The sequence below is a fragment of the Chiloscyllium plagiosum genome, chromosome 13 (assembly GCF_004010195.1).
Source record: "Chiloscyllium plagiosum isolate BGI_BamShark_2017 chromosome 13, ASM401019v2, whole genome shotgun sequence".
NCBI classification, from domain to species: domain Eukaryota; kingdom Metazoa; phylum Chordata; class Chondrichthyes; order Orectolobiformes; family Hemiscylliidae; genus Chiloscyllium; species Chiloscyllium plagiosum.
The window spans coordinates 51,541,118-51,563,404 of NC_057722.1; the positions used below are offsets into that span (position 1 = coordinate 51,541,118).

Sequence of the window (22,287 nt, forward strand, 5' to 3'; positions counted from 1 at the left end):
CAATGGAGAGTTACAGACTAGCTAGGAAGGATTTTAAGAGAGAGTTAGAAGAGCAAGTAGGGGACATGAGCAGCCTTTAGCAGGTAGAATAAAGGAGAACCTTAAGGCTTTATAGATATGGGAGGAATAAAAGGATGACTAGGTTAGGAATAGGGCCAGTCAAACCGAATTATGGTCACTCTCTCCAAATTGCTCAACGACCACTAAATCAAACACCTGGCCTGGTTCAGTACAAGATCCACTGTGGCCTCCCCTCTCGTCATCCCTTCCTCACACTGTGTCAGGAAAACCTCCTGCATGCCTTGGACTAAAACTGATCCATCCAACATACTCGAGTTAGAACATTTCTTATAGATATGGGAGGAATAAAAGGATGACTAGGTTAGGAATAGGGCTAGTCAAAGCCAGAAGTGGGAAGTTGTGTGTGAACCCTGCGAAGATCGGAGAGGGGCTAAACAAATATTTCCCATCTGTTTTCACTCAGGAAAAGGAGAATATTGTAGAGGAGAAGACCGAGATAGGGGCTAATAGATTAGAAAGGATTGAGGTTAGTAAGGAGGAGGCGTTATCAATTCTCGAAGGTGTGAAAGTAGATCAGTCACCTGGGCTGGATGGGATTTTTCTGAGAATTCTCTAGGAAGCTAGGGAGGAGGTGGTGGAGCCTTTAGCCTTGATCTTTGAGTGGTCATTGTCTACATGTTTAGTACCAGTGGACTGGAGGATTGCACATGTTGTGCCCTTGTTCAAGGGCAGTAGAGATGACCCAGGTAATTATAGACCAGTGTGCCTTACATCTGTTGTAGGAAAGGTTTTGAAAGGATTATAAGAGACAGGATTTATAATCATCTAGCATGCAACAATTTAATTAGAGATAGTCAACATGGTTTCGCCAACGGCAGGACATGTCTCTTTTTGAGAAAGTAACCAAACATGTGGATGAGGGTAGGGTAGTTGATGTGGTGTACATGGACCTCAGCAAAGCCTTTGATAAGGTTCCATATGGTAGGCTATTGAAGAAATGCAGAGGCATGGAATTAAAGGTGATTTAGCAGTTTGGATTAAGAACTGGCTTTCTGTAAGGAGGCAACGAGTGGTGGTTATTGGAAAATATTCAGCCTGGAGTGCAGTTACTAGTGGAGTGCCACAAGGATCTATTTTAGGACCAATGCGGTTTGTCATTTTTATAAACGACTTGGATGCTGGCATAGGTGGATGAGTTAGTAAGTTTGCAGATGACACTAAAGTCAGTGGATGGTGGACAGTGTGGAGAAATGTTGCAAGGGGACCTGGATAAACTGCAGAATTGGGCTGAAAGGTGGCAAATGGAGTTCAATGCAGCTAAATGTGAGGTGATTCACTTTGGGAAGAATAACAGCAAGACAGAATACTGGTCAATGGAAAAATTCTTGGTAGTGTGAATGTGCAGAGGGATCGTGGTGTCCATGTACACAGATCCTGAAAGTTGCCACCCAGGTTGATAGTGCTGTTAAGGTGGCATACGGTGTGTTACGTTTGTTTGATAGAGGGATTGAGTTCTGGAGCCATGATGTCATGCTCCAATTGTATAAAACGCTAGTGTGGCCTCACTTGGAATATTGAGTACAGTTCTGGTCGCCCCATTACAGGAAAGATGTGGAAGCATTGGAAAAGATGCAGAGGAGATTTATAAGGATGTTGCCTGGTCTGCAGGGAAGGTCTTTTGTGGAAAGGCTGACGGACTTGGGTCTGTTCTCATTGGAGAGAAGAAGGCTAAGAGGGGATTTAATAGAGTCATACACAGAGGATTAGATAGAGTGAACAGTGCGAGTCTTTTTCCTAGGATGATGACATCTGCTTGTACGAGGGGGCATGGCTGCAAATTGAGAGGATTTAAAACAGATGTCAGAGGCACGTTCTTTACTCAGAGTAGTAAGGGCCTGGAATGCCCTGCCTGCCAATGTAGTTAACTCAGCCACATTAGGGGCACTTAAAAAGTCCATGGATAAGCATATAGATGATGATGATGGATAGTGTAGGGTGATGGGCTTCAATTAGTTCACAGGTCGACGCAACATCGAGGGCCAAAGGGACTGTTCTGCGCTGTATTGTTCTATGTATAGTTACAACTTATTCATTTATATAATTTCCAAAAATTTTAATTATTTCTAACAATAACCCATGTTACAATATCGTACTGTTATTTCCAATGATTCGATGTCCCGTACAAGGTCTCCTCCAAGGCTGATCAATATTACGAAGAACCCAAAATCACGAATGGATGTAACTCGTCCAATCACTACATCCCCACGTTCAATGTCACGGAAAAAGTATTGTCTTTTGTCATCACTTGGCACTTCCATCAGCTGCTCTATAGGAGGCATAATTGCATAATAGTCTATAAGAGAAAAAAAGGATTTCAGGATATACAGAGATTGGGGTTCTATCATAATACATACTTAACCATACTAGAATGTCAACCGTTTTAGGTGATAATGTGCCCAACATTTATTTCAAATGTTGGAATTCAAATTTTGGTTAACATTCTAAATCTGAACAATTACAGTAACTGCTCAATCCATCCTTGTTTCACTTCTCTTCAGGTTACCCAAGAATGACAATTGCAATTGTGTCTTTTGTATATCTTCCTCTAGAAGGGGCCATTTTAAGTCTAGATTAGATTAGATTAGACTAGACTAGACTATCTGCAGTGTGGAAACAGGCAATTTGGCCCAACAAGGCCACACCGAAGAGTTACCCACCCAGACCCATTTCCCTCTGACTTATGCAGCTAACACTATGGGCAATTTAGCACAGCCAATGCACCTAACCTGCACATCTTTGTATTGTGGGAGGAAACCGGAATACCTGGAGGAAACCCACGCAGACACGGGGAAAATATGCAAACTCCACACAGACAGTCAGCCGAGGTGCGATTCGAACCCGGGTCCCTGGCGCTGTGCGGCAGCAGTGCTAACCACTGAGTCACTGTGCTGCCCTAGATCATAGTGTTTTAGATCAAGTTGTATTGCCTTAATCTTAGCAATACATCCAAGAGCATTTTCCATTCAAACTACTTGAGAAAGGAAATAAACAAATATCTCTTATATTGCATCTTTCACAACCTCAACATTTCCTTTTCACACAACTGTATGTTTGGCTGCAATTTACAGCCAATGCCAGCTAGTTTGCACATAGAAGAGTCGAAAACCAGTAACCAAATAAATGACTTGATTATCTGTTTTAGGTGTTAGCTGAGGAACAAATGTTGACCACGGCTTCCCTAGTCTTCTTGAAGATTTTTTAAATTCATTCATGGGATGAAGGTATCACTGGCTAGGCAGCATTTAGTGCCCGTCCCTAATTGCTCAGAGGGCAGTTAAGAGTCACATGTAGGCCAGGTAAGGATGACATTTCTTTCCCTCCAAGGCATTAGTGAATCGCATGGGATTAACAGTCCAGCAATAGTATCACTAAGCCATTGCCTCCCCTATTGCCAATGTGATCTTTTATGTCCAACTGATGTGGCAATTGTCTCTTTTGAAAGTTTGTACCTCTAAAGTGCTAGCCTAGATTCTGTGCTCAACTTTCTGAGATGGATCCTGAATCTAGAACTTGCTCTCAGAGATGGTTTTAGAATATTATTGCAACAACCTGCCATTTGCCTCAATACAATAAAGGCAGAGGTATAACTTTCTTCAAATAAAAAGACTTGTAGAACCTGGAAGGAGGAGAGCTAAAGAAAGAACAAAGAATAACAATCCTTCAGAAAATTTAAGTGGAAAAGAATAGTAATTAAGATATTAATCTAATTGGTATGCATTTCTTATACAAAATTGGAAGAAATATTCCAAATGTTTAAACTTTAAGAAAAATTCAAGAAATATGAAAAAGGACACTGCTCTAGACAACATCATGTACTTGCTACATGATCACCACCTTCAGTGTCTTCATCATTCAAATCAGTTCTGGCCACTGACTTCCATGATGGGGCAAAGAGAAGGTCTGCTTTTCTTGCAACAAATTGCTGTATAGCAATGTTATCAATTCTTCTATCCTTTCTGCAAAAAAATAGTACAGGACATTAAAAACAATTATTCTCAATATTGAGATGTGGTCCAATTATCCATAATGTACTGCTTCTAAAAGATTTATAATTGGTGTACCATAAAATTCAAACTGATTGAGATCAACAATTTAATTTGAAAAAGTAACCGGAGCACAATAATACAAAATATAAAAACAATTCCACATGTATCCTTAAACTGCATTAAATAATACTTCAGCATGTGATCATAATTCGATTATTTTTAAAATAGTTATAAAAAGGATAGATCTAATCTAAAAGTTAAAGTTCTAAATTGTTGCAAGGCCAATTTTTGACAGTATTGGGCAAGAACTTTCAAAGGTTGATTTGGAGGGGCTGTTCGGAGGTAATGGGCCGTGTGGAAAGTGGGAGGCCTTTAAAAATGAGATAATAAGAGTCCAAAGACAGTATGTTCCTGTTAGGGGGAAGGGCAAGGCTGGAAGGTGTAGGGAATGCTGTACGATTAGAGAAATTGAGGTTCTGATCAAGGAAAAAGAAGGATGCACGTCAGGTATAAATCGCTGGGATTGAATAAATCCTGAAGAGGAGGAAGGGCAGTAGGTATATACTCAAAAAGGAAATCAACAGGGCAAAAGGAGACGTGAGATAGCTTTGGTAAATAAGGTTAAGGAGAATCCAGAGAGATTCTACAGATACATGATGAACAAAAGAGTAACTAGATAAAGGATAGGGCACCTTAAAGATCAACACAGCCATCTAATGGTGGAACTGCAGGATATGGGTGAGATAGTACAGGAATATTTCGCATTAGTATTTTTCTGTGGAGAAGGATATGGAGGCTAGGGAATTTGGAAAAATAAACAGTAGTATCTTGAAAACTGTCCAGATTAAAGAGAAGTGGTGGAGGAGGTCTTAAAAGACAAAAGGAGATAAATCCGCCAGACCTGATCAGGTGTATCCAGAACTATGTGGGAAGCGAGGGAATTGATTGCAGGTCCTTTGCTCAAATATTTATATCATCCATAGCCACAGGTGAGGTGCCAGAAGACTGGAGGTTGGCTAATATGGTACCATTATTTATGAAAGGTAGTAAAGGAAAGCCAAGGCACGATAGACTGATGAGCTTGTCATCAGTGATAGGTAAGTTTTTAGAAGGGATTCTGAGGGACAGGACTTACTTAGAAAGGCAATTACTGATTAGGGATAGTCAATGTGGCTTTGTGCATGGGAAATAGTGTCTCACTAACTTGGGTTTTTGTTGAAGAACTGACTAGATGATTGATGAAGGCACAGTGATGGTCCTCTACGTGTACTTCAGCAAGACATTCAACAAGAATCTGCATGGTAGAGTGATTAGTAAGGTTAGATCACATGGAATCCCGGCGGAGGTAGCCATTTCGATAAAAAATTGGCTTGAAGATGGATGATGGTGGAGAATCGCTTTTCGGACTAGAGGTGTGACCAGCGGTATGCTTCAAGGGTCGGTCTTGGGTCTACTGCTTTTTGTCATTGATATTAGTAACTTGGATGTGAGCATAGAAGGTGTGGTTAGTAAGTTTACAGATGACACCAAAACTAGAAGTGTAGTCAACAGCGAAGGTTACTTCAGACTACAACAGGACTTTCATCAGATGGGCCAATGGACTGAGGATCGGCAGATGAAGTTCAATTTAGATAAATGTGAGGTGTAACATTTGGTAAGGCAAACCAGGTCAGTATTTATATATTTAGTGACGGGGTCCTGGGGAGTGTTGCCAACCAAAGAGAGTTGGGGTACAGATTCACAGCTCCTTGAAAATGGAATCGCAGGTAGACAGGTAGTGAAGGCGACATTCAGAATGCTTGCCTTTATCAGTCAGTGCATCGAGTACAAGAGTTAGGAAATCATGTTGTGGCTGTTCAGGACATTGGTTATGCCACTATTGAAATACTGTGTGCAATTCTAGTCTCCCTCATATTGAAAAGATGTTGTAAACTTGAAAAGGTTCAGAAAAGATTGACAAGGATGTTGCTGGAATTGGAGGGTTCGAGCTATAGGGAAGACTGAATGGGCTGAGGCTATTTTCCTGGAGCATCAGAGGCTGAAGAGTGACCTTACAGAAGTTTAAAAAAAATCATGAGGGTCATGGATAGGGTGAATAGCCAAGGTTGTTTTCTTTGAGGCAGGGGAGTCCCATATTAGAGGGCATAGGTTTAAGGTGAGAGGAAAGAGTTAAAAGGAACCTAAGGGGCAACCTTTTCATGCAGAGGATAGTGTGTATATGAAATGAGCTGCCAGAGGAAGTGGTGGAGATTGGTACAATTACAGCATTTAAAAGGCATCTGGGTGGGTACACGAATAGGGAAGGTTTAGAAGTATATGGACCAAAAACTGGAAAATGGGACTAGATTAATTCAGGATAGCTAGTTGGCATAGATGAGTTGGACCAAAGAGTTTTGTTTCCACACTGAACAATTCTATGACTCCAGGCATTTCAATATGGAAGATATCATTTATTATCAGGCCAAAATAAACTGTTTTACAATTACAAGGGTGCACTAGCTTAGTTGATCCTTTTATATTCACACATAAATGAAGCTACAAACAAGTCATTAGTAAAGTTTGTTGATGTATTTATTAAATTATTCAAATATAGATGTTTCCTTTCAAGTGCAGCTGAACTTTCTAAACAATGATTTCCAACACGTCCTTTTCGAATAGCATCTAATTCACATGCCTATTTTGAAGGTCTACTTTTCTTTTCTCCAAGATTTCTCTCAACCTGCAGATTGTTATTGCTTTCAACTCCCTTTGTGTTTGATCAGCCATGTCGATTTTAACCTTGTCTCATCCACCATTTACTCAAAAACTAAGACATTTTTGACTGTTCCCAGTTCAGATTAAAAAAACATTCAATCCAAACATTAATCCTGTTTTTCTCTCCATAACTGTTGTCCAACCTGAATACTTTCAAAACTGTTTACTTTTATTAGAGGTTTTTCGCACCTGCGATATTTGTTTTTCAAAGTCTAATTTACAATTTTGTTCAATCTTGTGATCTGTGGAACATCTTGTAAATATTGATACTTACCGATCTAACCTCTGACACCAGCAACCAAAGGGAAATAGCACTTTCAATGAATCTGCTTCCATTAGTATGCAAAGATAACATGCACATAAAAAATGCAGAAATATTCACAAGGTTAAGGATCAAAAGCACCACGTAGACTCCTAGTTTCCCAGTTCTGAAACACAGCCTATAATTGTGATTTAGTCAGTCTATAGGGCCTCAAAAGAGATGTACAGCACGGAAACAAACGCTTTGATCCAACTTGTCCATGCCAACCAGATATCCCAACCTAACCTACTCCCATTTGCCAGCACTTGGTCCAAATCCCTCCAAACCCTTCCTATTCATATACCCATCCAAATTCCTCTTAAATGTTGCAATTGTACCAGCCTCCACCACTTCCTCTGGCAGCTCATTTCATACATGCACCATCCTCTGCATGAAAAAGTTGCTCCTTAGGTCCCTTTTATATCATTCCTCTCTCACCCTAGGTCTATGCCCTTTCGTTCTGGGCTCCCCCACCTCAGAGAAAAGACTTTGTCTATCTATCATATCCATGCCCCTCATGATTTTATACAGTCATAGAGTCATAGAGATGTACAGCATGGAAACATCCTCTGGCAGCTCATTCCATACACGTACCACTCTCTGAGAAAAAGTTGCCCGTAGGTCTCTTTTATATCTTTTCCCCTCTCACCCTAAACTTATGCCCTCTAGTTCTGCACTCCCCGACCCCAGGGAAAAGACTTTGCCTCTTTACTCTATCCATGCTCCTCATAATTTTGTAAACCTCTATAAGGTCACCCCTCAGCCTCCGACACTCCAGGGAAAACAGCCTCAGCCTGTTCAGCCTCTCCCGATAGCTCAAATCCTCCAACCCTAGCAACATCCTTGTAAATCTTTTCTGAACCCTTTCAAGTTTCACAACATCCTTCCGATAGGAGGAAGACCAGAATTGCACACAATATTTCAAAAGTTTAAATTCTATTAAATCTCTGCTGATAATCATTGTTCAGATTTCATGTACTAACATTCCTTTTCTAAATTCGAATATTTGTTCTTCTCATTTACAATGTTCCTTAAAATAGAACTCAGATAAATCTTTCATTTATTCCTTCTAACCATATCCTTGTTTTGGATTGGTGTCCACTTTAGATTGGGCCCCTGTCATGGATTGGAGTCAGTTACAGTAAATAGGTGTTATGCATTGATGTTTACCTTTGTCAATTTGTGCAAGGTCAGAGAACTGCTGATTAGTTGGTGGCGATGGGTATCTGTGTCTAAGTTTGAATAAAAAGGGTCACAGAAAACAAATTAACCACCAAAATGTGTAATCTACAATTGAAAGATGATATACTAACTTTGGTAATGTTAAATAAAAACTAAAAATATTTATAACAAACACATTTTGATAGATGAAAGTAAACTTTTGATGAAGTCAATCTCCAACAGCCTTTAGTAAAGCATCATCCAATGATGGATCTGGGCTCAGAGGGACAACATAATTAAAATTAATATATTGGAATAGTTGAAAAGTAGACATAGTTGTGATAACCGTTCCCAGCTTTTGCACTTACAAAAGCATACAATTTGTGCAAAAAAATTAGAATCACAATAATAAATTGCATTACATGGTGCTAAGGTAAAAATGGAAAGGAAACTATTTTCATCACATTGCCCACAGCATGGTTTAGTTTGCAGTTCGTAATTAGGATGCTGCATTTACATTGTACCTCTACTGTGGTGAATTGATACAAAGCCAAGGAAATATTAGGATGCTTGATTAAATTCACAGTTTCACCAGCATGGAAGGAGGCCCATTGGCTGTTGTGTTGCTTGTTGTCAAGCACGTAACTACTTGGCCTGTGGTGTTGTATACTATGGTGCTTCGAGTGTACAATGTAATACATCAATACTTGAGGAAACTGTTTGGTAAAACAGTCAGTCTTTTAAAAAGCATTTTGAAAAGCTGGGAGTTAGACTGATTTTTGGAAGGAATTCATGAGCCAAAGGCTTTGATTGTAAAGGCAAGCAACCAGTAGTGGAGCAAAGGAAATCGGAACTATACAAGATGCCATGGTTTAGGGAACAGAGAGGGGCCTAAGACGATTATAAGGTTAGAGGGGCACAAGTCAATATAGGGACTTGAACACGAGGATGAGAATTTTTAGACTAGACTTTTGGCAAACTAGCAGTGAAATAGATAAGCAAGCACAGGGATGAATGGAAACTCTGCTCAGGGTCAAATAGAATACCAACATTTTGAACATTCTGGTCTCATCTGAGAGAATAGCAGGGGAGGAAGATCTAAATGGTGACTAGGGAATAAAGTTGTTGAAATGAATAAAGATAATGGCTTGAGGATTCTGGGTAATCCAAGATGGAGGACAGAAAAAATTGTGGCACCAAGAGCTGCTCCTTTTTTGAGGTATTTTAAGTGTTGGAGGTGATTTCCTCAAATTCCAGGAGCAGTATAAAGTGTTGCATTGTTTTGGAACGGGGGGGAAAAAGATCAAAACAACACCACTTTAAAAAGGAGGGAGAGACACAAAGGCAGAGACCACATGATCAGGAAAAGAAACTGACACTGCTGTCCGACCCAGCAGTGAATCTGCACAACTACTGCCTTTGTTGTTTGAGTTCAACTATATCTGGATATCGGAGTGCATCTAAGAAAAATTAATAAACAGTGTAATTTACAGCTGTCCTCGGAGGAACCCGTGTGGCAAAGCTCACAGCACAGGAGAAGCTAAGTGCGTAGTTTTTAAGTGTAACCTTGCTGTAAATCTGCAATAGTGAGTAGAACGAGTTCTTATTTTGTTTGTATGTTTTATCAAGATCTGTCTTTTGATTAAATATTAAATATATAAAACATAGGTAGTCAGTTAGCTAGAAGCAGTCTTTTACAGTAGTAAGACCAAGCTATTTTCTAAGTCTATTTGTTAAGGGGCAAAGATGGCCTTCAGTGGAGTGATGTACTCTTCCTGTCAGACAGAACAAGGAACAATACAGCGCAGAACAGGCCCTTGATGTTGCGCCAATCTGTGAACTAATCTAAGCCCATCACCCTATGCTATCCCACCATCTATATGCTTTTCCAAGGACTGTTTAAATGCCCCTCATGTAGTTGGGTTAAGTACATTGGCAAGCAGGGCATTCCACACCCTTACGTCACCGAGTAAAGAACCTGCCTCTGACATCTGTCTTAAATCTATCACCCCTCAATTTGCAGGCTATGCCTCCTCATACAAGCCGACGTCATCATCCGAGGAAAAAGACTCTCACTGTCCACCCTATTTAATTCTCTGATCATCTTATATGTCTCTATTAAATCTCCTCTTAGCCTTCTTCTCGCCAATGAGAACAGACCCAAGTCCCTCAGCCTTTCCTCATAAGACCTTCCTTCCAGGCCAGGCAACACCCTGGTAAATCTCCTCTGCACCTTTTCCAATGCTTCCACATCCTTCCTGTAATGGGGTGACCAGAACTGTTACAATATTCCAGAGGAATCTACATACATGGACATCAAGATCCCTCTGCATATCCACTCAACCAAGAATCTTTCCATTGACCCAATATTCGCCCTTCCTGTTATTCTTCCCAAAGTGAATCACCTCACATTTATCTGCATTGAATTCCATTTGCCACCTCTCAGCCCAATTCTGCAGCTTACCCAAGTCCTCCTGCAACCTGCAAAATTATCCCACACTGTCAACCACTCCAATGACTTCAGTGTCATCTGCAAACTTACTAAGCCATCCATTATGCCTGCGTCCAAGTCATTTATAAAAATGATAAACAGCATATCACCCTCAATCCTATGCATCCTCACTTTCTCTCATAGCCTACTATGTACGTACACCACGTCAACTGCCTTAACCTCATCTACATGTTTAGTCACCTTCTCAAAAAACTCAATTAGGTCTGTGAGACACGATTTTCCCTTGACGAAACCATGTTAACTATCTCCAATCAAATTGTTGCTTGCTAGATGATGAAAAATCCTCTCTCTTATAATCCTTTCCAAAACCTTTCCTACAACAGACGTAAGGCTCACTGGTCTATAATCACCTGGGTCATCTCTACTGCCCTTCTTGAACAAGGTCACAACATTTCCAATCCTCCAGTCCTCTAAAACTAACCCTGTAGACAATGACGACTCAAAGATCAAGGCCAAAGGCTCCGCCATCTCCTCCCCAGCTTCCCAGAATCCATCCCAGGTGACTGATCTACTTTCACACCTTCTAGAATTGATAAAACCTCCTCCTTACTAACCTCAATCCTTTCTACTCTAATAGCCCGTATCTCAGTCTTCTTCTCTACAATATTCTCCTTTTCCTGAGTGAAAACAGATGAGAAATATTCGTTTAGCACCTCTCCGATCTCCACAGGGTCCACACACAACTTCCCACTTCTGTCTTTGACTGGCCCTATTCCTTCCCTCGTCATCCTTTTATTCCTCACATATCTATAGAAAGCTTTAGGCCTCTCCTTTATTCTACCTGCTAAAGACTGCCCACGACCCCTCCTTGCTCATCTTAACTCTCTTTAAATTCTTCCTAGTTAATCTGTAACTGTCCATCACGTCATCTGAACTATCTCGTCTCAACATCGCATAGGCCTCCCTCTTCCACTGAACAAGAGATACAATTTCTTTAGTAAACCATGGTTCCCATACTTTACCTTATCACTTCTCCCCCGCCCAACAGGGACATACCTATCAAGGTCACGCAACATCTGTTCCATGTGTGCGTGTGCGCGCAGGGAGTATAAGTATCTGTGAGAGAGTGTCTGTATATGTATGTGTGGGGGTGTGAGTGTAAAGGGGCAGAAGTCTTTGTGAGGGTGCATGTGAGAGTGTGGGAGTTCATGTGTGAGCATATAAAGGAGAGATTGTCTATAAGAGAGGGTCTGCAATGACTGTACAGTGTGTGTGTGTGTCCGTCCGTCCGTCGTGCAGTGGGATCACCTGTAGTGTGACATGAACCCAAGGTCCCGGTTGAGGCCATCCTCATGGGTACCGAACTTGGCTATCAGCCTCTGCTCGGCCACTTTGCGTTGTTGCCTATCTCAAAGTCCACCTTGGAGGATGGTCATCCGAAGGTCCAAGGTCGAATGTCCCGCACTGAAGTGTTCTCCGACTGGGAGGGAACTGTCCTGTCTGTTGATTGTTGTGCACACATCCACATGCACGCACACACACATAAGTTTGTGGGGTGAATTTATACTTGCAGAATTACATTTTATTTTGCTCAAAAACTGCACAAATCTATGCAAAGTTCTGTAAATCCCTTTTTTAGATTAGAATCAGTCTGAACATTGGGGCACAGACAGCCTCACACAGGGCACCTCAAACCTTCCATGCATTATCTAGGCCAACATGGCACCTATTGTTAAAGTTCATTTGAGAATGTAACTTCAAGAAAGTTCTGGAATCTATACATACAAGAACTGAAACAAATATGCATATTCTAAAAGATGAGAGGCTTAACAAACAATCCAGGTCTTTTTCAATATATAATTTCAGTTACATCACACTGTAAACTTTTGCTGTAAGTTCTGTGACCTACGATCTTATACTCCACAACCACCTGACAAAGGAGCAGCGCTCTGAAAGCCAGTGCTTCCAAATAAACCTGTTGGACAATAACCTGGTGCTGTGTGATTTTTAACTTTGTACACCCCAGTCCAACACTGCACCTCCAAATCATGACTCTCATTATCTTGTACACCTCTATCAAGTTGCCTCTCACCCTTCTTCGCTCCAATGAGAAAAGCCTCAGCTCCCTCAACCTTTCTTCATAAGGCATGCCGTCCAGTCCAGGCAGCATCCTGGTAAATCTCTTCTCCACCCTGTCTAAAGCTTCCACATCATTCCTATAATGAAGCGACCAGAACCAAACATACTATTCCAAGTGTGGTCTCGCCAGGGCTCAGTATAGAACTGCAGCACAAACTTGTAGCTCTTAAACTCAATCTTTCTGCTAATGAAAGCCAACACACTATACACTTTCCTAACAATCCTCACAACTTGGGTGGCAACTTTGAATGATCTATGGACGTAGACCCCAAGATTCCTCTGTCCTTCTACACTGCCAAGAATTCTGCCTTTAACCCTGCATTCAAATTTGACCTTCCAAAACAAATCACTTGTCACTTTTCCAGGTTGAACTTCATCTGCCACTTATCTGCCCAGTTCTGCATCCTGTCAACATCCCATTGCAACCTTTAACAGCCCTCCACACTATCCACCACTCCACCAACCTTTGTGTCATTGGCAAACTTACTAACCCACCCTTCCACTTCCTCATCCAAGTCATTTATAAAAATCACAAACAGCAGAGGTCCAAGAACAGATCCCTGCAGAACACCACTGGTCACCAAGCTCCAGGCTGAATTTCCATCTACTACCCACCCCCTGTATTGTACGGGCCAGCCAATTCTGTATTCAGACAGCTAAATTTCCCATGCCTCCTTACTTCTAAATGAACCTACCATGGGGAATCTTATCAAACACCTTACTAAAGTTTATCTACATCAATCTGTTTTGTCACATCCTCAAAGAACTCAATAAGGCTTGTGAGGCATTACCTACCCCTCACAAAGCCATGTTGACTATCTCTTATCAAACTATGGTTTTCCAAGTAAACATAAATCCTGTCTGTCAGAATCCTCTCCAATAATTTGCCCACCACAGACATAAACTGACAGGGGTCTGTAATTCCCAGGATTATTCCAATTCCCTTCCGTGAATAAGGGAATAACATTTGCCACCCTCCAATCATCTGGCACTATTCCAGTGGACAGTGTGGATGCAAAGATCATCACCAAAGGCACAGCAATCTCTTCTCTCACTTCCTGTCATAACCTTCAGCAAATCCCCTCTTACCCAGGGGAATTACCTATTCTTATGTTTTCCAAACTTTTCAGCATATCCTCCTTCTTAACATCAAACTGTTCAAACATATCAGCCTGTTCCATGCTGTCCTCACTATAGACCCCCTCAGCAGTCAGTGGGAGATTGAAAAACAAGTTTGTAAAGAGATCTCAGTTAGCTGTAAAAATAGTAGGGCGGTTATGGTAGGTGATTTTAACTTTCCAAACAAAGTTAAAATGTTAAGGATTTAGATGGAGAGGAATTTGTTAGGTATGTACAAGAAGATTTTCTGATTCAGTATGTGGTTGTACCTACTACAGAAATTGCAAAACCTGACCTACTTTTGGAAATAAGGGGGGAGCACTTTGCCAGTGATCATAATACTATTAGTTTTAAAATACTGGTGGAAAAGGATAGACCAGATCTAAAAGTTGAAGTTCTAAACAGGAGGAAGGCCAATTTTGACAGTATTAATCAAGAACTTTCAAAGGTTGATTGGAGGCAGATGTTCACAGGTAAAGGGATAGCTGGAAAATGGAAAACCTTCAAAAATAGGATAACGAGAGTCCAGAGACAGTACGTTTCTGTTAGGGTGACAGGCAAGGCTGGTAGTTGTAGGGAAGGCTGGATGACTAGAGAAATTGAGGTTTTGGTTAAGAAAGAAAAGGAAGCATATGTCTGGTATAGACAGGATAGATCGAGTGAATCCTTCGAAGAGTATAAAGGCAGTAGGAGGATACTTAGAAGGGAAATCAGGAGGGCAAAAAGAGGACATGAGATAGCTTTTGCAAACAGAGTTAAGGAGAATCCAAAAGGTTTTTACAAATACATAATAGGGTAAAGGAGAATCCAAAGGGATTTTATAAATACATTAAGGACAAAAGGGTACCTCAGGAGAGATTAAGGCCCCTCAAAGACAGCCTGTGTGTGGAACCGCAGGAGATGGGGATACTAAATGAGTATTTTGCGTCAGTGTTTACTGTAGAGAAGGACATGGAAGATATAGAATGTGGGGAAATCGATGTGAAAAATGTTCATATTACAGAGCTGGTGGTGCTGAATGTCATAAAATGCATAAAGGTGGATAAATCCTCAGGACCTAGTCAGGTGTATGTGAGAACTCTGTGGGAAGCTAGGGAGGTGATTGCTGGGCCCCTTGCCGAGATATTTGTATAACTGATAGTCACAGGTGAGGTGCCTGAAGACCAGCGGTTGGCTAATGTAGTGCCATTATTTAGGAAAGGTGGTAAGGAAAACACAAGGAACTACAGGCCGGTGAGCTTGACATTGATGGTGGGCAGGTTGTTGGAGGGAACCCTGAGGGACAGGATTTACATGTATTTGGAAAGGCTAGGACTGATTACGGATAGTCAATATGGCTTTGTGCCTGGGAAATCACGTCTCACTAACTTGATTGAGTTTATCGAAGAAGCAACAAAGAGGATTGATGAAGGCAGAGGGATGAACATGATCTACATTGACTTCAGTCAGGAACTCGACAAGGTTCCTCATAATAGACTGGTTAGCAAGGTGAGATCACATGAGATACAGGGAGAGCTAATGATTTGGATATAGAACTGCTTTGAGGGTATAAGACAGAGTGTGGTGGTGGAGGGTTGCCTTTCGGACTGGAGGCTTCTGACCAGCGGTGTGCCACAAGGATCAGTGTTCGGTCCACTGCTTTTCGTCATTTATGTAAATGAGTTGGATGTGAACATAGTAGGTATACTAAGTAAGTTTGCAGATGACACCAAAATTGGAGGTGTAATGGACAGCGAAGGTTACCTCAGAGTACAATAGGATCTTGATCAGATGGGTCACCTGACCGAAGATCGGCAGAAGGAGTTTAATTTAGATAGGTGTGAGGTGCTGTGGTTTGGAAAGGCAAGTCAGGGCAGGAGTTATACACTTAACGGTAAGGTCCTGGGAAGTCTTGCTGAACAAATAGACCTTGGAGTGCAGAATCACCGTTCTTTAAAAGTGGAGTCGCAGGTAGATAGGGTAGTGAATAAGGTATTTGTTATGCTTTCCTTTATTGGTCAGTGTATTGAGTACAGGAGTTGGGAAGTCACATTGCAGCTGTACAGAACATTGGATAGGCCACTTTTGGAATACTGTATGTAGTTCTGGTCTCCCTCCTATCAGAAGGATGTTGTAAACTTGAAAGGGTTCAGAAAAGATTTACAAGGATGTTGCCAGGGTTGTAAGGTTTGAGCTATAGTGAGAAGGCTGAATAAGCTGCGACTATTTTCCCTGGAGTGTCGGACGCTGAGGGGTGACCTTATAGAGGTTTATAAAATTATGAGGGGCATTAGACAAGGTATTTTCCCCATGGTGGGTTAGTCCAGAACTGGAGGGCATAGGTTGGTACAATTATAACATTTAAGTGGCATCTGGATGGGTATATGAATAGGAAGGGTTTAGAAGGATATGGGCCAATTGCTGAAAAATGGGGCTCAATTAATTTAGGATATCTGGTCGGCATGGACAAGTTTGACTGAAGGGTCTGTTTCCGTTCTGTACATCCCTCTGACTCTCTGGCTCTATGATTGTTTCTGGTGCATTATTAGTGAAAGCATCAACTCATGCAAGGCTGCATGTCCAGCAGAATGACAGAGGTGCTAGCTGTTGCAAGCACTCATCTGGTGACTGAAACCATGCCTTGGGATGATAGATAGCATACAGATGAAAAACAGGAGGGGGTAAAAGATGGATTTTGGGGGAGTCAAAAGAAAGAACTCATTACAGGTAATTTTGTGGCTATGAATGTAATCATGAGAATGGGACCAAACACAGTTTTACAGAAAGATCATGAGATCAACTGTGTCAGCGAATGCTGTCAAAGATTAGGACACTTAAGTCGTCATAGTCAAAGTCAAAGGATGTGGCTTGTGACAGATTTGGGAGACAACATGTGCAAGGATTTTTTTTTTAAAGAGGAAAGGGAATTTGCAAGAACACAAAGTCAAGGATTTTTCCCCAGGTGTCAATCATACTTCTCCATCTGAACTACATACCAAAATTTTACTCCCTTTAATGCTTTCACTTTAACATCAGTAAGGTAATGGACCTTTTAATATCAAGTGTCATAAGATTTGTTTGGAAATAGCGTAGCCTAGTGCCACTGAGTTTGGGCTCTTTTGTCCAATTTTGAATGCTCTATTCATGTTACTTACGAACTGTTCATATTTAACACAAGAGTTGAGGAAGAGAGGGAGAACATTGACTGCACAGACATCTAGAGAAGTGTTGCAAAGTATGGCGATTGAAAGATTTTTAAGGTGAGGACAGAGATTTTAAAAAGACATGGGGCAATTTTGTTCTTACGCAGAGGGTGGTTTGCCCGTGGAGTGAACTTCCTAAGGAAGTGATGGATGTAGATACAATTACAATTTTTAAAAGATATTTGGATAAGTACATGAATAGGAAAGAGTTGGAGGAATATGGGTCAGGAGCATGCAGGTGGGACTAGATGAGTTTGGGATTATGTCTGGCAATTGACTGGTTGGACCAAACGATCTGTTTCCATGCTCTATCACCCTATGATCTTAGTGATATAATAGTCATGAGTTTGGATTCCAACCAGAAGAGAATATCTGCTGCAACAAAAGAAACACACAAGAAAACTTATGATACATACAGGAGCTTGTCAAGCATCAGCAAGACTGTATTAATGTAAGAATGAATAAGGCTTTGCATTATGATGAAGGAAGTCCAGGCCTAACAAGAATAATTTCCAAAAGGTCCAACAGGAAAATCAAGGCTAAAGTACAGGCTTACAAATTAAGGAAAAATAAACATGTCCAGCATGAGAGCAGTGATGCTCCAACTGCAAGAAACCCAGTCTGAATAACTAGAGGAAAATATTGCACATTTCATTTGGTATTTCTAGTGCTTCAAGAGTATCTAGGCAGACAGAATGAAATAGTCAATGATCCTCCTGGAGTGTTAGTGATTGTAAATAATCTAATAATTTATCAAATTGAAAATTTGAGAAAGAAGCCATCGCAAGCCACAAACAGAATCTAATGTGACTCAAACGGACAGCTCATCACATGAACTTGAAGTTCAATGGCAAAAAAAATTGCAATTGAATATACTGACTGTAAAAAGACTTCAACCAGATCCTGATAAGATGAGCTGCAGCAGATGCACCAATCAACACACATGAAAATAGTGTAAAGATGCAAAAAATGTTCGATGATATTGGGGTGCAGAACAAGATGCAGCTTTCACTCTCAAACTACTGATAACTAATGCTTAGGTACTACAATGTTAACAAAATGACTGTGCAGTGTGATGTTAGAAACAGGACTTGAAGCAACTCGTGCTGTAATGACAACAGTTGTGTATTTCTTGTCCTAGATGCAAACACAAATCAAACATCTGGACCAGAAAAGGAACATTACCCCAAGCATGAGCAAATATTAGATTTCTTCCAATTCACATCCACAACCTTAGATTAATGAGTGCTCTAAGATTGTGTGCAGAGACAGGCAGAAATGGGAGACGAGAATAAAGAATGGTGGTCCTTCCCTTACAATTTTTTCTCATTCACGATAACTGTTCTGTGAATTCTGAAATAGCCCCTTAAATACCTGCTCCTGCACTGGTTTGAACATTAACCCAATTTGCTGGTTAACTTTAGCTAGCTCTGCTTTCATATTCCTACGTTTGCCCTTAAGGTTGAAATATGAGTCATTGCATCCAATCTTCTCACTTAAACTGAATATATAATTCAATCATGTTATGATTGCTGCTGCTTTCGGGCACCTTCACTACAAGAACATTAATTAATCATATCTTGTACGATACCTGGTCAACAATAGTGGCTCTGTTTGATTCCAGAACATATCCCAAAATCTATGAACGCCTCACAAGACTCTTTTGCTGATATTTCTAGTCCATATACAGATTAAAATCATATGATTATCCTCTACTTTTCTCCTTATTGCAGAAAACAGTAGCGGTCAATCCACCTTACATTGCTGTCTGCCACAAACATACATTCCTTTTTACACTGAAAATGTGCTGCTGGAAAAGCGCAGCTGACCTGCTGTGCTTTTCCAGCAACACATTTTCAGCTCTGATCTCCAGCATCTGCAGTCCTCACTTTCTCCTCGAAGATTCCTTTTTACACCCGCACTTCAATTGATCGTTGTAGCACAGTGCCATGGTCAGTTAGCTCAACCACTCTGCAGCCTTTGCTCATCCAAGGACCTGAAACATGTCGGATAATTGCAAAGGATGAAGTTCCCACACACCAGATCCCTTTATCTGCCCCACTTATTGTCACACTCTTTTCCTTGACCGAAACAACTGCTCTGTAATTTTGCCACTTTGGCTCAAACTCCGAGCTAAAGCCGCTCATGCTGCAAACTATAACTGTTTGTGCCCTGGATCACACAAGTATCCAGGAGATCCCACATGCTGCAATTGTGACCACATCACTTGGCCTGCCATCCCAATGTGTTTTGATTAAAACAAAGGAGAAAGTATCTCCTTTGTCATATACATGTTATTAACCCTACCTCTAAGTTCCTCTGCCATTTTAAATCTTAAGAATAAAATAGAATTTAACTACTGAGTGCAAGAGAAAGAAAGACAGAGGGGCCACTTAGCTAAACCGCTGGTTTACAATGTAATGAAGCCAACAGCATAGGTTCAATTCCCAGCCAAGTGTGGTGCTGGAAAAGCACAGCAGGTCAGGCAGTAACCAAGAAGCAGAAGAACTGATGTTTCGGGCATACGCCCTTCATCAGAATTCTTAATGAAGGGCTTATGCCCACCATTCCTGATGAAGGGCTTATGGCCAAAACATCGATTCTCCTGCTCCTCGGATGCTGCCCGACTTGCTGCGCTTTTCCAGCACCACACTCTCAACTCTGATCTCCACAATCTGCAGTCCTCGCTTTCTCCAGGTTCAATTCCCACCCCATCTGAGGTTACCCTCAAGTACTATCCCTCTCAATTCCCACCTATTGAGGCATAGTGGTTCTTAGGTTAAATCGCCACCATTTGTCCACCTAATGAGAGAGTAGCATTATGTTCTGGCACAGCTTTGGCAACTTTGAACTTAGCAAATCAGTATGTATTATTAATAGCTCTGGTCAAATATCAACATTATTTCACTTCCTAAACATATTATCGTCAGTTTCTGGTTTACTGAGTCTGTTTATATACTTGATTAAAGCAAAAGGTCCCAAATAATCACAAAGAATACATGGTGCTAAAGTTCCTACGTTCGAGACAGGAGGCCCAGGTTCAATTCCTATCTGTTCCAGAGGTGTGCCATAACATCTCCAGAACACGCTGATTAGAAAATACCTTCCTGACACACGTCAACCTTCCAAGTGTGTCTCACAGCCCTTTCCGGACGATGCGTTTTTTTTCTTAGATATGAGTTCAGCCCGAGGGAAAAAAAACTACAATTTTCCTTCATGCAGGCCAACTTTACGGCAAAAACGCATCGGCCAAATAACGAGAGCCAGGTGTACAAAGTTAAAAATCACACAACACCAGGTTATAGTCCAACATTAATTGGAAGTACACCAGCTTTCGGAGCGACGCTCCTTCATCAGGTGACAATCACCTGATGAAGGAGCGTCGCTCCGAAAGCTAGTGTACTTCCCATTAAACCTGTTGGACTATAACCTGGTGTTGTGTGATTTTTAACTTTGTACACCCCAGTCCAACACCGGCATCTCCAAATCATAAGTTTATGATATAGTATTGACTCGAAACCTATTCCAGTAGTCTGTCATTCACTATAATAGGTAATATTGTAAAAAATTTTAAAATGTCATTAATCCAACAGGACTAGGGGATAAACGAACTGCTATTGACGATCGCAAAGACGTTCGCGAAGTAAAATTGATGCTGCGCGACCATAATAACTCCTTCCAACAAACAGGGACAAAATAAACAGACTCAGGCCTACAGGGGTTCATTTTGGAGGATTAGCACTTTATGTTGCAGCTGAGTTATGATTGACAGCAAAGGATTCCCTGCAACACTGCTGGCTGAAGTAGGAGAGAGGATGGTGAAGGTTAATTAAACCGTGACCGTATACCTGTGATGAATCGCTGTTTTCAGGAACTCGGTCGAAATGCTCTGGATGTCTGGGTTCTCGTATTGTTCACTTTTCAAAAGGGATAACAAGGCAGGCCCGTGATAACCCACCGATTGGCGCATGAGGTCCTTGTTCATATTCAGGAGCAATTCAATTCCCGCTGACCAGACTCACTGGCATATTGCCTCCAGAAGTTAGTTGAGATGAAGTGAGAGTTACCACATTGAGCAGATAGGTAAAGCCCAGCAGACATTTCATCCAGTGTCAGCCGCACAACACACGCCTGCGCAATGGCCACCATTAGCCTCCAGTCGCCGCATGCGCATTTCCTCCCTGCTGCGAGTTCCTTCTGAGTTTGCGCACAATGAACTTCTCTCCCAGGCATTTATTCTCGGTTGTATATTTTTTGTCTGTTCCAGAGTAAGACGCTTTCTTAAACATCTACAGGCCATATGTTTCAGTTATTGCTGTTAGGAAGGGTTCCAGGATGTTAAACTGATAATAATGAAGGAATGGCTACGTAGGATAGTCTGTGACTTGGAGGGAAACTTGCATTTGTGTGTGATCCAACACAAGGACTTGACTTCTGACAATGCAGTTCTCCCTCAGGACTGCACTAGGATGTCAGGCTAGTTTTTTTTCTACGCTCAAGTCATGAAGTGGGACTTGAACGCACAAACTGAATTTGAATTTGAATTGAACTTATTGTCATGTGTACCGAGGGACAGTGAAAAGCTTTGTCTTGCAAGCAATACAGGCTTATCACATAGTTAAGTAGCATAGATAGTAAATAATAGGTAAACAGCAGCAAAAACAAAAACACAGGTACAGGCGAATGTTAAGAGTTTGTGAGTCCATTCAGTATTCTAAAAGCAGTAGGGGAGAAACTGTTTCGAAACCGGCTGGTGCGTGTGTTCAGGCTTCTGTACCTTCTTCCCGATGGTACAGGTTGCAGAAAAACATTGCCAGGGTGGGATGGATCTTTAAGAATGCTGGTGGCCTTTCCTTGACAGTGGGCCTGGTAGATAGATTTTATAGATGAGAGGTTGGCCTTTGTGATTGTCTGGGCCGAGTTCACCACTCTCTGAGCGTCTCCGATCTTGAATGGTATAGTTGCCATACCAAGTAGTGATACATCCAGACAGAATGCTCTCATTAGCACACCTATAAAAGTTGGCAAGGGTATTTGCCGTTATGTGTCAGCTGCCTGAGGAAGAAGAGACATTGTTGGGCCTTTGTAACCAGTGCATCCACATGAAGAGTC

The 22,287-nt window shown here is 41.3% G+C and overlaps 1 protein-coding gene across 3 annotated transcripts in view; it reads right to left on the reverse strand.

The window, feature by feature from the left end:
- ttc14 (tetratricopeptide repeat domain 14) overlaps nucleotides 1-21,358 on the reverse strand; it is a 62,063-nt gene extending 40,705 nt beyond the window's left edge. The window contains exons 1-4 of one of the 3 annotated variants that reach the window (XM_043702366.1): nucleotides 21,024-21,112; nucleotides 8,293-8,354; nucleotides 3,916-4,037; nucleotides 2,175-2,374 (exon numbers count right to left, since the gene is read on the reverse strand). In XM_043702366.1, coding sequence (XP_043558301.1) covers nucleotides 2,175-2,360 — 186 coding nt within the window. In that variant the 5' untranslated portion in view covers nucleotides 2,361-2,374; nucleotides 3,916-4,037; nucleotides 8,293-8,354; nucleotides 21,024-21,112. Of the gene's footprint in view, nucleotides 1-2,174; nucleotides 2,375-3,915; nucleotides 4,038-8,292; nucleotides 8,355-21,023 lie in introns of all 3 variants that reach the window. The other 2 variants (XM_043702365.1, XM_043702367.1) reach the window with 2 other exon arrangements.
- Nucleotides 21,359-22,287: the final 929 nt, after the last annotated feature.